This window comes from Dreissena polymorpha, chromosome 5 (genome assembly GCF_020536995.1).
Source record: "Dreissena polymorpha isolate Duluth1 chromosome 5, UMN_Dpol_1.0, whole genome shotgun sequence".
Taxonomy (NCBI): domain Eukaryota; kingdom Metazoa; phylum Mollusca; class Bivalvia; order Myida; family Dreissenidae; genus Dreissena; species Dreissena polymorpha.
Window position 1 is genome coordinate 113,097,483 of NC_068359.1, and position 16,767 is coordinate 113,114,249.

A 16,767-nucleotide genomic window follows, 5' to 3' on the forward strand; every position below is an offset into this window, starting at 1 on the left:
ATGCAAAGTTGAAATATGACATCAAGCTTGGAATAATCTTTTCAATAATGAATAATATGCTGTTTTAATTTATAAGTGAAATAGACACTTGCATATAAAAACTGATTTTAAATCAAAACTAAATGTTTAATTTGATTTTTAGCTCCACTGGCCAAAGGTCCTGTGTCCATCGTGCATCCATGCATAAACTTTTCCTTTAAACATCTTCTCCTAAACTACCGGTCCAATTCTGATGAAATTTCTTAGGAATGTTCCTGGGGTGTACCTCTTTCAAATTTGTTCAAATTATGCCCCTGGGGTCAAATTTGACTCTGCCTTGGGGGTCACAAAATTGAAAATTTGCTTAAATAAGGCCTATTTTGTGAAAACTTTCAAAATCGCCCGTCCATAACCATTGGGCCTAGGGCTATCAAATTTGGTATGTAGAGACATCTAATAGTCCTCTACCAAATTTGTTCAAATTATACCCCTGGGGTCAAATTTGACCCTGCCCCGGGGGTCACAAAATGGAACATATGCTTATATAGGGTATATTTTGTGAAAACTTTACAAATCTTCTCGTCCATAACCATTGGGCCTAGGGCTACCAAATTTGGTATGTAGTGGCATATTATAGTCCTCTACCAAATTTGTTCAAATTATGCCCCTGGGGTCAAGTTTGACCCTGCCCCGAGGGTCACAAAATTGAACATATGCTTATATAAGGCCTATTTTGTGAAAACTTTAAAAAATTCTTGTCAATAACAATCCGGCCTAGGGCTATCAAATTTGGTATATAGTGACATCTAATAGTCCTCTACCAAATTTGTTCAAATTTAAACCCTAGGGTCAAATTTGACCCTGCCCCGGGGGTCAAAAAATGAAACATATGCTTATATAATGCCTATTTTGTGATAACTTAAAAAAAAATCTTGTCCATAACCATTAGGCCTAGGGCTACACAATTTGGTATGTAGTGACATTGTATAGTCCTCTACTTAGTTTGTTCAAATTATGCCCCAGGGGTCAAATTTGACCCTGCCCTGGGGGCCACAAAATCAATTATATGCTTATATAGTGCCTATTTTGTGAAAATTTTAAAACTCTTCTTGTCCTTAACCATAAGGCATAGGGCTACCAAATTTGGTATGTAGTGACATGTTATAGTTCTCTACCAAGTTTGTTCAAATTATGCCCCTTGGGTCAAATTTGACCCTGTCCGGGGTCACAAAACTGAACATACGCTTATATGGGGCCTATTTTGTGAAAACTTTAAAAATCTTGTTGTCCATAACCATTGGGCCTAGGGCTACCAAATTTGGTATGTAGTGACATCTAATAAACCTCTACCAAATTTGTTCAAATAATGCCTCTGGGGTCATTTTTGACCCTGCACCGGGGGGTCACAAAATTGAATAAACGCTTTTAAAGCGCCTATTTTGTGAAATCTTTAAAAATCTTTTTGTCGAAAACCATTTGGACTATTGCTACCAAATTTGGTATGCAGTAACATCTTATAGTCCTCTACCAAGTTTGTTCAAATTATGCCCTTTGGGTCAAATTTGATCCTGACCCGCATGTCACAAAATTGAACATTAATTTACGCTTATATCTTTCTTATTTTGTGAAAACTTTAAAAATATTCTTGTCCTTAACTCTAGGACCTAGGGCTACCACATTTTGTATGTAGTGAGATATAGTAGTCCTCTACAAAGTTTTCTCAAATTATGCCCCTGGGGTTAAATTTGACCCAGCCCAGAAGGTCACAAAAGTGTACATGTGCTTAAATAGGGCCTATATTTAAGTATTTGCACATGCAGAGAAATTTGTTTCAGCCTTTTTTTCAGCAGTGGAGTGATACAGGGCCATCATGGCCCTCTTGTTTAAATACTCAAAAAATGAAAGTTTATAAATGCTGTCAAAATTATAAAATATGCAATTACTATAAATACAAATGCCAGGGAAAAGTGCTTTTTGTACTAAAAAATTCGAATAAATATTACAATAATACATTTTGAATACTTTAGTATGTAATTAACAGTTTTTGTCTGAGAAAATCACTAAATTTTATATATTTATTCAAATTCACATAAATCATATTTCAAAAACACATCATTACTTCAAATCCTTTCACACAATACTGAAAAAAAAGCACAGTTTCTGATTGTTATTGATTCTTTATTAATTAATACATGTACCATTTTTTAATCTTGATGCATCCTCAATTGTATAATGCACATCTTAATCTGTTTTAACAATTATAATATAAAGATTAAGGCTGACTCAGTAAAATAATAATCCATGATTTCTGCAGTACTTGCATACAAAATAGAAATACTGCTGTGATATTATCTATCTATCTAATGGGATATTAATTTGGCTTCAATAGAAAAAAATCAAAGCATACACATGTATAAAATGTGTATGTATATATTAGTTAAACTTAAATTGATTGACCATCGATAAAAGATATTATAATATATGTATGTATATATATATCCTTATAAAACTAAAATTAAATATGTATGTTTCTATTACATCATAAAGGACTTTTATTTTCAGACAAAGTACAGTGAAGCTTAAAACAGTATCCAATTGTTACACAGTCAATTTTGGGAAAATCAACCTTATAATTATTTTCTGTGTTGGCCAATGTCATAATTGGTATAAAATGTATATTGAACTGGAAGTTCTCTTTATTTTAAATGATAACATTTGCTTGGTCAGCCATAATTGTCACAATCAAGTGGTCTTTTTACACTGTAGTTTTCTCACTGACTATGGGTTTGTTCTGAGAATGAGCCACACAAAGTATCGTTGGGGAGATGAGTTGTCAATTTTATGTTTATCAGTCTTTCATAATCCAGTTTACCTGTAAAAAGGGAATTTGTAACTAATAATCACACAATATACACAATTAAAATTGTATGCATTTAGATTTATTTAGTACTGCACATTAATCATTTTCCAAAAATATGTAGCAACATTACATTATATAATGCTGCAATACTAAAGTAATTTACTAATTAAAGGTTGCTGATGTGTAATGGATGTGGTGGCCACCTAATGATCTGGAGGTCACTGGTTTGATCCCCAGTGTGGGAGCATTCTTAAGAAATCTCCAAGAGACACCCAAGTACTGGTTCTAGGCCCAGGAAACGAACTCAAGAGCATTTCACACACATGTACGTAGTTAGTACTTTAAATTTAATCGAACTAAAAAAGGGTTAAAACTAACAACTGAAACCCTTATAAATACATTTTATTTTGAATCAAGCAAATGTGGAAATTCATTAAAAATAATGAGTAAAATTTAAAAATTCTACTTTAAAGTAATCATGATAATTTAGATCATTTTCAGAAGATTTAATGATGATAATGATACAATTATATATTCCCTAAATGATAAAAATAAAACATGTAATTCTATGCCTAGCGTCCTGAAAAAAAGGACATTGCAAACAGCGTAGACCCAGATGAGACGCCGCATAATGCGGCGTCTCATCTGGGTCTGCGCTGTTTGCTTAAAGAAATTTCTGTAAGAAATATTCTAAATATAGAAATAAATATACCAGACACCCCTACTTTTGGAAATAAATTGATCCAATTAAGAAGGATGGGTGAGTCCACTGGGCATAAATGGGTTAATGAACAACCCAGACATTTGTAGTGATTTATGGTCACTATTTCATTTGATAAACGTTCTATACATGACCTGTCATAAAAGGTATTTTTTAGCCAGTACTACAATCGGCAATGATAGTCTGTATTGCATACATATTCCAACGTCTATTATCGATTCGCTTCCTCAAACTGAACAAATATTTAATGTTTACATCGCGAAACGTAATGCATCCAGTTTCACTTTCGGTTTGGTTGGTTTGGTAAACACCGTAATTTCATCTTAAAAATTGGATGATAGGGTGATTAAATAATAATGGAAAAGTAAATCACTTGGATAATAGGTCAAAATGCAACACAAATGAACGTTAATAGTGCTCTTAATATCAAAGTTTCGGTAAAAAGTTTGGCGCTAGTTCAACGCGCATGTATACAGCCTCATAACAATAGACTGACAACCTTTTGGGTAGTAAAGTAGTAATACAAGGCAATATGGCGACCGTTAGCCACGAGGCCTATCTTACGGAGGAATCCGAGATAGCCGATGTATCACGATTGGCTTTGGATTTAAGGACAACAATTCGGACTTCGAGGGTTTTATTTAACAGTTAAATATTTTTTTATCATCGAACGATTCCAAAACGTATTTCTGATTGTGTTTTTGTCGTGTATAATTGGGTGCTTCGATAGAAATAAAATTAGTGTAACCGCTTCGACATTCGATTTCGTAAATCGTTTTTTTGTGACAGTGTTTAGCATCCGATACAAACGTTTAAAAAGTGTGATTTAAAATCAATATATATAAACGAATGGAATAACAGATAATGGAATTACAAATATGTGTTATTTTAGTGTTATATGAACCGCATTAAAGTTGTCATCGAGGAACGTGCGTCTTTTACTTTTAATATGGACGAAACCGGTATCACCCCTGAACACATACCTCCAAATATAATTGCTCCCATTGGTGTCAAAGCACAGACCATAACTTCACCACGTTCCACCACAACAACCATAATTGTATGCGCAAATGCCATTGGAAATGCACTCCCGCAGTTCTTAACACTCAAGGGGAAGCGATTCGACCCTGCATTAATGAGCGGCGCATCAGCGGGAGCATACGGCACAATGTCCGAATCCGGATGGATAAATGGAACAATATTTAAAGAATATCTCCAAAACCACTTTCTCCAACATGTCGGCAGCATGAACGCCAATCCCAATCAACATGTATTGCTGATATACGACGGACATGCTTCACATGTTTCGATAGACACCATTGAATGGGCCAAGAGCCATAACGTAGTTCTATTTGTGCTACCTGCTCATACCTCCCATCTTCTGCAGCCGTGAGACGTAGGCGTTTTTGGACCCTTTAAAACGTACTATAATGCGGCATGTGCATCGTTTTTGACCAAAAACATGGGGCAGCAAATTACTAGGTATCAACTATGCACACTAGCAAGCAGAGCCTACCTAAAGTCAATGACACCCGCAAACATTCAGTCGGCTTTTCGAAAGTCGGGCATTTCCTCTATGCAAGTGATGTCGTACAAATTGAAAAATTATTCCCTTGTGAAAGCTTTCGCGAAAAGGACCCAATTGGAAAAGAGAAGGCTTTAAAAGGCGAATAGGAAGCAATGAAGCTGTTCATGGAACAACACATTAGAACATCGGAGGACCTTTGTTCTATCAACAAAGCATGCCCGAAGTGTAAATGTTCGTGTCGCATGAAAAAAGATCAACAAAAGGATCGGACGCTGAAGAAGCCGTCATCTGGTGGAAAGGAAATAACCAATGACGTGTTTTATTCGAAACTTAAACAATATAATAAACAGCGGGACAATAAATTGAAAAAAAAATAATGAAAGCCATTACACCTCAAATTGAACCTCGTGAAATTCAGAGGCCATCAAGTAGTGGAAAAAATCACATTCGAAATAAATTTCATGAACAGAACAGAACATAACAGATAATTTATTAAGACTTGCACATAGTACATCGTCTTCATAATATGTGTACATAATATACAAAAGGTCTTGTGTCAACATGGTAATGACAATGTTAGCAATACATGTTTAATCTTATATATTCAAATAAATAAAATTCAGTAACAATACACATTTATAAAGTAGTAAGCAAAGGGGATGTACTCTAATATATTACAACAACTTAATTTTCTATAACAGTATACATTTATAAAGAAATAAGCAATGAGGATGAACAAATATATTCTATAACAGTATACATTTATAAAGAAATAAGCATTGAGGATGAACAAAAAAGACTATTAAGATCCTTCGACAATATTAAAAATAGTTTTTCGGAGAAACATGGCTTCTTTGATGTATAAGGAAAGTTTGATAAGATCTTCTCTTTTACACGATTTCATAAGTTCTAAAAATTTAAATACAGATGGATTTCTATGATATTTCGCTTTGATGTACTTTTTTTAACTGTTGTGAAACTTGAACCAACATGATCTGACTGACTCGAAGGAAGAATTGGACGATAATATTCCGTACTGTATTTGCAACCAGATCACACCGCCTACACTACGCAATCAACCTTGTCTGAAGATTGTAAATTGGGCACAGTGCGACAAGTGCGATTGCTGGGTGCATCTTGCATTCTGCACCTCAGTTCGGGTCGTGAGGCGGAATAGACAATTCTTTTGTCGAAATGTCAAGTCGATTAATGAAATTAACCTTGACCGTTGGAAAACATTGACTTAAATAGTTAATTCTTCTTTTAATTGTTCATTTGTTATCTGTTAGTATTGTGTATTGATTTGCGTATTTTATATTTTAAAACGTTTTCTGTTACACATTGATTATACATACTTAAAAAACCTCTTGATAAATTAAACCGAATTACTTCTTTTTACTTTTTCGTGGCCCCTGTTACGTTCAGAAGTTGAACTTCACTTTGCGAACTGAATTGTAGCATGAACTCTTGCCCTTTCCAATATAAAATAGCAACCAATCACGAGTGACGATACAATGAGACAGCGCTCGAAAGACATGGAGCAGCAGAGGGAGGTAAATCCGGTTAATATAACATTTTACCGTTAATATTTGTGTTAGGTTTTCCACTTTGAATTGACAGCTTACATGATAATCTACAAAAGAAATACAAAATCAAAGCACTATTTATTTATTTTAAACCCACAAAACCCGTTATGAGTAATAAGAGGGCCGATACAACGGATGAACATGCTATAAAATTTGGTGTTTGACGAATCTTGTTAAAGCACACATAAAGGCATCAATTTAATGTAAATATGAGTTTCAGTTTCAATCAATATTTGCATTATCCAAATTGCTACGTGTCATAATAACTATGTTCGATTCTTTCGTTGAGTTTTGGCTTAATGTTATTGATCATCGTTGACTAAGACGTCACGCACACGTTCTGAGGGCCGAATATAAATAATCGGCCCTCGCGTGAGGGCCGAATATTTATAATAACCCCGCAATGGTGCTAATGGCATGACACACTGTTCAAATTTGTTACTATATATAGTAAGGTTTGCATTATATAGGAATAAATAATCTGGTATCCCAGAAGTCACCTTGGTGGCGAATGAATAATTAAGAGTCTGAGAAATCTTCTTAGTTTGGAATTAATAATCCGGGGTCCGAGAAGTCTCCATAATGGGGAATGAATAATGTTGGGTCAGAGAAATCTCCAAAACGGTTGATCTCTGGTAAATGAAGTCTCGTTAGAGCTTAGACTAAAATGTAATGTTTTAGTCCGAAATGTATTCTTTATGTGGAATGAATAATCTCGGGTAAGAGCCGTCTCATTAGTGAGGAATGAATAATCACGCATCTGAGACATTTCCTCCAATGGATAAAGAATAATCTGGGTTCTGAAAAGTCTCCCTCAGTGGGAAAAACATAATATACCTTCCGTAAAAAATATAAGGGAACTAAATCATGAGGAGTCTCCTAAGTGGGGGAATGAATAATCTTGGGTCAGAAAAGTCTCCTTGGTATGGAATAAATAATTTGGGATCGGATTATATACTGAGTGGGGAGTGAGTCCGAGAAATTTCCGGAATAGGAAATAAAAAAGTATGGGCTAAGTAATATATCATGGTAGGAAAAAGAATAGTTTGGGGTAATAAAAATCTTCTTATTGAGGAATGGTCATTCTTGGTCGATTGTCTCCTCAGTTGGAGATGAATAACACCAAGGCTAACGACTTGTCTCCTTGGTAAGGTATGAAGAATCTGAGCGCAAAAAAGTCTTTTTGGTGGAAAATGAACGATCTGGGGTCCGAGGGGTCTCCTTAGTATAAAATGAATATTATTCCTCAGAATTTGTATTCATGGAATGAATGAGTGAGTCAACATGGGAATGATGATTGTCAGCAAAAAAGAAAGAGTAAAACCCAACACATACACGTATTTCAAGAAATATCGTGTCTAAATGTATCCTCCATTTGCATAGATACATATCTGTTCTTAGTAGTAGAAACGGAAAGAATTGCTTTAATGAAATCGAAACGTAAAATATGCAGTCCATATGTTTAAGCACATAATGAATCGCATCAATTGTTGCCAAGTGACTTTCGATATGATACACTTGAGATTAAGAAATAAAGTCCTGTTTGCATTATTATTTATCAGCAAAACAATCCACACTATCCTGGTTCGTACATCCGACTTTTATACATAAATCGAACAACTCGTCTTGTCTCTGTCTCATTGCTTGTGGACTGGTAGTGACATTGCACAATGTTCCTGTATTTGACACTGTGCGCGCTCGCGGTGATCGGTGCTCAAGCAAGCGACCAGAGGCCGTTCGGAAGTGTGGAGTACGAACAGCCAACGGCTAAGGTGGAACCGTTAAGTGGTGACAACATCCTCAACGAGGCGGACCACACCAAATATCAAGGTATGTCTGCCGTCATCTTATAGTGGGCTTTGAGTAAAAGTGTTAAGGTTCTCGAATTTGTATATAGTATGGTGATTATAATGGTTTAGAAAACCTAATTCTTTCAAGCCTTTAGTTATTTGACATGATTGTTTACCTTTTTTACAAGCGAGTTGTATCGTCGATGTGTTCATGTATATGTGTTTGATAAGCACAAAATCCAAAACTACATCGACTTATCTTTACATGTTTTATATCTAACGTTCAAATATGCATTTTTCTGTCCCCTCTTGTGGACAGATTTTGTCAATGTTTATTTCCAGACTGCGATGAAATCCTGGCTTCCGGTTCCTACAAGAAGGCTGGGGCGTACCGGATTTACCTGAACCAGTCGGAACCCATCGTGGTCAGTTAAGTCGAACTCGTATCCCGAGCACTATGGCATGTTACTTGGTGATCTTTTACGTATCTGTGCCTTCAAAGTCTTAACACTTGTGAATATTCACGCGTTTTCTTTTAATTAGCAATTTTTGGACAGCTGGCGAGAGGATTTAATTGTTTTTAAAGAAATAGTCAGTAGATCGACACATTAAAGTTCACCCCTCATTGCGTGTTATACATACCGATTTGTATGAACAGATTAAAAGAAATATTTGTATATCCAAATTTCACTCTAATCAGAATATTGTATTTCATCCACCTCAAACGAAAAACCACTGGCATTTCATACAAATCACATTAAGATCAAGATGGCGACGTACGTGCCGAAATAGGTATTTTTTAGCCGTTTGGTACCCTGTGTTACCTTTGTTTAATTTTCAAATGACGCTCATTTTTGTCAGACATATTAGTAAGAAAGTGATAAGCTTTTATTTTGTAGTTATATTCGCTATTTATCTTGACTTTCCTCGCTTCGAATTCTCTTCAGGGGAGCTGTACTTTTGTAATCCCGCTCAGAAATTTCGTCGCGCGAAAAGTCGAGATAAAGAGCGAATATTAATACGAAATAAACGCTTATCACTTTCTTGCTAGTATGGCTGCAAAGTGACCGGCATTTAAACTATTCATAAAAGTAATAAAGGGTATGAAATGGCGGGAAAAAACTAACCCGGCATGGGCGTCACCATCTTGAATTCCCTTAAATCATCAATGTTTTGATCAATGTATAACGTGACGTCTATTACTTTAACAGGTGTTCTGCGCATTCGAATTAGGAGCAACCAGCTACGTCATTTCGATTCAAAAGTACGGCAGGGTGAGTTTTGTACAGAACTACTACAACTATGAGTGGGGCTTCGGTAACATTGGAGGAGGTGACGGTTGGCTCGGTCTACGGAACATCAAGGCTCTAACAGACGCCGGTACGTGTTACACGAAGTTTTAAAGTGCCAATAATTAATAATTTATATGTGAATATACTGTCTAGTACGTAATACACATATGTTATGAGAAGAATCCTTAATTACTAGGCCCTAAAAGATCCAGGTCAATGTTCCACGTTGCTATGTACATGTCTCAAGTACCTGGCCTCGAGAGTAGAAACACGTCTTGAGCATAACTGTCCTATTGAAACAAAATAAGGCTCAAGTAAACGCCGAGAGGTGTTGAACATTGTTGTTATAGGAACTCTTTGTATAAGGTCTTACAGACGTGTAAAGTATAACGCCAACAAATTTAGCTTTCGCATTTGCCTGTTCTTGTAACACGTTGTTGTTTATTATACATCTTTAACACCCTGTTCTTACAGCCCTCGTAAGAATTAAGTGCAACTATTGCATTTACGGTTATAACAGACGCTGACGGAATCGTGTTAGACAAAAAGGTGTAGAGTAGAACCCCAAAATACAAGAACCTACCAGATGCCAATATTATTTAAAACGAAGATATAAAGTGTAACTCTTTGATGCAAATTTCTAACATGCATCGGTGCATGTTACTCGTAGTAGAGTGAAACCAACACGTGAATGCTCAATCAGACACCGTTACATTAAAAATAATTTTATAAAAGCTTGTTGTAAAATAGAAAGCAGAGCCATCAAATTAAGTCGAAGGCACGACGTTTTAGAGAATACTCTGTATACAAACTTAAGCGTCTAACAAACGTGTGTGTTATACGTGATTTTAGGTAAGATGCCATAAAAAGTAGGCTGTAACGCCAAAGATAAGTCGGAAACGGTATGACATGTTAATGGGTAATTTAATGTTATGACATGCGTTGTGTAGGCATACGCTTATTAAAGGCTTTGAAATATTATGTTGACTACAGGTAACAACGTGCTCACAGTTACCATGCAGGACTGCAACAACGTGATTCGAACACTCGCCTGGAACCACTTCTCGCTTGGATCGCCTGCCTCGCGCTACACTCTTTACGTCAACAGCTTCGCTTCCGGTCACGTGCTCCCTGACGACTTGTCCCACAACAACGGCATGCCTTTCTCGACTATCGATAGACAGGATGTAAACAACTGCGCAGTTCAGATGCGCGCCGGTTGGTGGTACAATTACTGCACGTACACGCTACCCACTGGGAAATACTACCCCCTATGCGGTCCCTACACTCCACCCGGTGGGTTCTATGATGGTATGTTCTACAAGGACTGGCGCGGTTTCGGGTACTCCCTTCGGTTCTTCCGCATGGCGCTATCCCGTTACTAGGAGACGATCCATCTGCGACCCATCTGCGCCATATCGGCTGTAATTGAACTTCTATCCCTCTAAACTGTTGAAGATGATATTTTCTTTTTCTGTTTCATAAGTTGACAAAATAAATATCCTTGGAACCATAATTGTATTCAGTATTATTTAGGAATGCACGTGAACGGAAGATACCTTATTCATCGGGCGACATTAAAGTAATGACACGTCCCTACGTCCTTAATCCAACTAGCAAGCATTGTCAGTGTGGTGAGGTTAAACTGTACTCGATCTTTGCTAGAACCGCTCCGAGAGAGTAGATATCTTGATTTCTCATTTAATCTTTATATGACAGGAAACAAATCCTTGTTCTTATCCACGACGTTCATAAAGGGAACACCAACTGAAAACATAAAAATGATAAAAACTAGGATCACCGCCTTTGAACGGTAATTGCAAAGTATTTGAGGCTAAATCTCATGTGAGGGCTAGCCGAACCTCAGACGCGCCCTTTATTTAACTCATTTATGCCTAGCGTCTAGAAAAAAGGCATTGGCAAACAGCGTAGACCCAGATGAGACGCCGCATGATGCGGCGTCTTCTCTGGGTCTGCGCTGTTTGCTTAAAGGAATTTATGAAAGAAATATTTTAAATATAGAAATAAATATACTAGACATCCCTAAATTTGGAAATAAATTGATCCAATTTAGAAGGATGGGAGAGTCCACTAGGCATTAATGGCTTAAACACACAAAACGCGCCTGTAAAACGATCTCAAACAAATGTACCCATGGTGAAAGAAAAAGGAAACAATAATGCGTTACCGTAAAGTGTCGTAGATGTGCAATGCTCGTCATATTACCCTATGAAGTACAGTATTGCAGAACATTGAACAGTTAGAAAAGCATTGATTACTTACATTTACCTACTGTCGCAACTATAACATGTATGTATTCCTATATTCAAGTTCACTATATTGCGTCTAAAACAGACAATAACTATGAAATTGGAATATTTCATTAGTCAATACAAAATATGTGTCAAATATTTCTGCACGCATAAAATGATTATGTCTAATAGAAATGTATTTGTGGCATTTTATGTCTCTCTGTAAATTAGAACATTATGGAGTTCATAACATTTAAGAGTAATTCTGGGACAACAGAGGGCGGACAGTGGTTAATATAGAAGGTCTCATGGTCCAAACACGCCTTTTACGGGCAAATCATCCAACACCGTATATCGTATACAGTAGTAGCTTAAAATATTTACTCTGTCATAACCCTTACAAACATCGACGTATGTGTTTTACCGAATGATTTGTTCAAATAAACGACGTAAACAATTAATTAAAATATGAAATACATCGAATCTAACACTCCTAAAATCAGTCACGTGAAAAACATCGATAAAATCTAGACGTTAAAAAAATAAAGATACTTATAGCGTAATAGTAAGTTCACATCTTCCTAGAGTAGTTCAATACCAATTTCACATCTTTGCAAAACTCTGTACACCAACGTTGCTAAATAATAACTGAGAACGTGTTTAATCGTGCTTAATTTTTACATACAGACCAGTTGTTCGGCTTTTATTTGTTATAACATTTTATTTCTGAAAACATACATTGTTATGCTCATACAGACAACCACAAAGATTCCAATTTGTTCGTTCTAACAAAGGTAACTAATAATGGGTTCATAGTTATATTTTATTGAGGCAAGAAAGAGATATGTGGTCTAGGTTCTATTAACTGTATTCAATTTATAAGAGATTGGCGTGTTCATAAGGCGGCATTGTCTAAGAATGTGTTTAATCTTGGACATATGTGTGTTTTATGTGTGATATCGTTTTTCCAATCTTATGTATGTGTTAGGTGTTAGGTAGCTCATATATTGTTGTAATAATGGCGCGATGCTTTACATTCAAGAGAACATATTTTGCTAAAAGAATGATACAATTAATTACTTTATTATTTCGCAGATGTGCTCTTTAGATTATATTTCAACGATAAGATGCGTTTTATCTTCCAAATTTTTATAATTATTGTAACTTACGACCAGAAAAGCTTAAATTTATTGAATTCCAAATAAAGTGTTTTGTAGAATCGGTACTTTCCGCATAGGAATCGCAAGTTTTTACTTATGCATTTATTAACTATTTTGAAGGATATGTGATATGTATTGTATTGGAACTGTTACACCCATTATTGCTGCTTCTTCCTGTATTTGCGCAATGATGATATGAAATAATAACTTTATGATGCTATATTCCTAAATCTTTGTCTATAAAGAAGGAATGTAGTTGACACTTGTTCGTAGTTTCATTTCATCGTTCCTCAAAAAGTTGTAGCTCTGTTGCTCTGGTCTCTTTCCTACCATTGATGATTAAATGGTAATTAAATTGAATGCGTTTTAATTCCCTTTTGTTATTGTTTAATTTGAGTTTCAATGCGATGAGGTTAAATTTTATTTACACTTAAATGTATCATAAATATTGCTTTGTCAAGTGTGAGGTTGAGCGCTCTAAAACCGGTTTAAAACCCCAAATGATTTGCATTGACCGTTCCAAGGCGGTGACCCCTGCTTTATTCATTTATGTGTTATGTATGTTGTTTTGTAGTGTGCTGTTTTGTTCTGTTTTTGCAATCGGTCACTTGCCTTAAATAAAGGACCAACTAATTGTTTTTAATGCGAATTCAATACTGCTCCAGCAGTATATTGGAGAGTTTTGTGAGTAAGTGATGGGACATGACATAATATTTGGTGTTGTCGATTGTTTTTGTGTTAAATAGTACTTTCCACTCGTTAAACATACTGTTTTGGGTTTATAAGCGTTACGAAGACGTTTAATTTTATAATTAAAGATTAAAGGTTTATAGTCTGCTTCGATAACGTATGCATCTTCAGCCGACTTCGACATTAACCCCCTGATCACTGGCATTTAAGTCGTCTGTTTACATTTGGCGCCGAAGGCAGCCACGGCACGTTGACCTTTTTCCCACACAGGAATCCATGTATACACTTGATTAAGCGTTGGATTAATCTTTTGCTCAGAAAAACCCAGTGCCGCGAGCGGGATTCGAACCAGGGACCTTCGGATACCTTGACCGACATTCTACCACTAGACCACTGTCCCAACTTTTAATTTAACTATATAGTTTAACCAACAATAATTTTTTTCGGGGATAAACCGTTTTAAACACTAGTTTTTAATGCATCAGAAACATTGTTCTATACAGAGCATTTTTATGTGCATTCGTTATATTCCTGAATTATTTGATTCCTTTGAATTTTCTCTGGTTTTTCTTTCCCAACGAGACACTGTTTTCAGTTATTGATCCTTGGTCAGAGGATACAAAAGCATTGGGAATGCAACTTTTTTATTTACTGTGATTTGGCCTATTTATTCCATATACGATTATTTTTCCAAAAGTTTAGAGAATTTTGGATACGTTCAGTTTCATAAATTATATAACATGATATACTTTAAAAGAATAAAAACAGTACAGAAAGTTATAATTCATGCTGTCGGTTAGGTTGATGTCCAAATTTTTCCGTCTGGAAAATGGTAAATTTTGTATTATTATACCTCACTTTTATTCACAATTCTAAACTCCCATAGGCTATGGTGACTTAGAAATACTGTCAGATCCAGCGGGAAAAAAAAATACTGTAAAAAAAAATACTGTCGTCCGCTACCTTAGCAATCACGTGCAACCAGCGGGAAAAATTTTACTGTCCAAAAAATACTGTCGCCCGCTACCATAGCAATCACTTGCGGAATGGTACAAAAATTATACTGTCCCATTCGCGCATGCGCAGTACGCAATTGTGCATTTCCGTTGTATTTGGATAATTAAATGTCGATTGCAGCTGAAACTGTGCTGTAGAATAGAATAATGACATTATTTAGCTTTGACAGGAGTCATAAAAAAAATCAATTTAGTATAAACGACACGCTTAACTTATGGCAACTTTAATCCAATGCTAATAACAATAAAGTTACAACGATATACACTTTCAGTGTATGTTATGCATGACAAACACACACTCCGAAATACGGTTAATACGTTTTGGATTCGTTCGATGCTTCCAACAAATATTTTTATTGTTAAAAAACCACCACGTTCATGTTGTTGTCCCAAAATGTTTCGTCACCGAAATGACGTCACACGAGTACTTCATAAATTGCGTGATCAAGTGATGAAAATAAAATACGGAAAGCTGGTTCGGTAATATATTTTTTAAGAAATAATTGACGACTAAGAAAATTGATGGGATAAATCGATTACTAGGTCGGTGCCGAATAAAGGGAAGTTCATTTTGCTCGGCCCGAAAATCTGAACCACTCAACAAATTAATGGTTGTTCATTGCTTAAATTAAATACAATTAATTTATTGAATATTAAAATTGTTCATGGTTCATATAAATTGTTCATAGCTTGTTCGGTATAATACAATAAATATTACATGTCTGACAGGGTGACATTAAATTCGTCAACTTTCGAAAAAATACTGTCAACCTTGGCTTCGCCTCGGTTGACAGTATTTCCTCAAGTTGACAAATTTACTGTCACCCTGTCAGACATGTAATATTTATACACTATTCAGTGTTCGAACGGATATGTGTGCAAAATTATTAAACATTAAAATAAGTTTTACAAAACTTTGTTTTGACCCATGTGTCAAAAATCAAGCATCGTTAGCAAACAGAGTCTGTTTTGTCTCAATTTTTCCTTTTTTTATACCAGTTATGTTTTGATCATTATGTAATGCGATTGCTAATATTTCAAATCAAATTATTAGTAGATTGATAGGTTTTTAATGTGAAACTGTTCTGGGAAGTAGCCATTATTAGTAATACGTGATTAGTATTGCCATATAACAGTTTTACTCATTTTGTAATGTAATTACTGAAGCCAAAGTGACGAAGACATTTGAATAGATAGAGGATATTTGTTGGATTCGGTGGAATATCGATTTTATTTCACGATTGATCATAGAAAACAATATTTACACGAGTGGCGAAGCCACGAGTGAAAGTATACAGTTTCTATGATCACGAGTGAAATAAAATCGATATTCTATCGAATCCAACAAATTTTCTTTTTCTTCTCTTTTTTTCACCGTTTATTTACATTGTAAATGAGTTAACCTGGATAATTTCGCTCGATTAATGACGTCATTTCGTAGAAAAAATGACGTCATTTCACAGTAAAACGGTGAAAAATATCGATATTTTTCACTGTTATTTTTCACTGTTTAAAACAGTGGAATACCAATTTTATTTCAATGATATTTCTCTTTAAACCATGAAAGCATAAAATAAAAAGGCTTTGTAAGTTGTCGAATGCTTTATTGGAATACGAAAAGAAAATTAAACCTTTTTTTCATTTATTGAATGTATGACGTCTTCTAATAATTAACATTTTCTACTATATGAGTCGTGTTCTGAGGAAACTGGCCATAATGCATTTTCGTAAAGTGTCGTCCAAGATAAGCTTGTGCAGATCGTACAGGCTAATCAGGGACGACACTTTCCGCTATTATGACATATTTCGTTTAAATGAAATCTTTTTAGCAAAAATCCAGATAAGGCGGAAAGTGTCGTCCCTGATTAGCCTGGGCGGACTGCACAGGCTAAT

General features: G+C 35.5%; 1 protein-coding gene across 1 annotated transcript; it reads left to right on the top strand.

Moving 5' to 3' along the window:
- Window positions 1-8,251: 8,251 nt before the first annotated feature.
- LOC127880927 (fibrinogen-like protein 1) lies at window positions 8,252-11,272 on the top strand. The gene is made up of 4 exons (XM_052428442.1): window positions 8,252-8,504; window positions 8,807-8,889; window positions 9,676-9,844; window positions 10,750-11,272. Exons 1-4 carry the CDS (start codon window positions 8,345-8,347, stop codon window positions 11,139-11,141), a joined length of 804 nt encoding a protein of 267 aa, XP_052284402.1. The 5' UTR covers window positions 8,252-8,344; the 3' UTR covers window positions 11,142-11,272.
- Window positions 11,273-16,767: the final 5,495 nt, after the last annotated feature.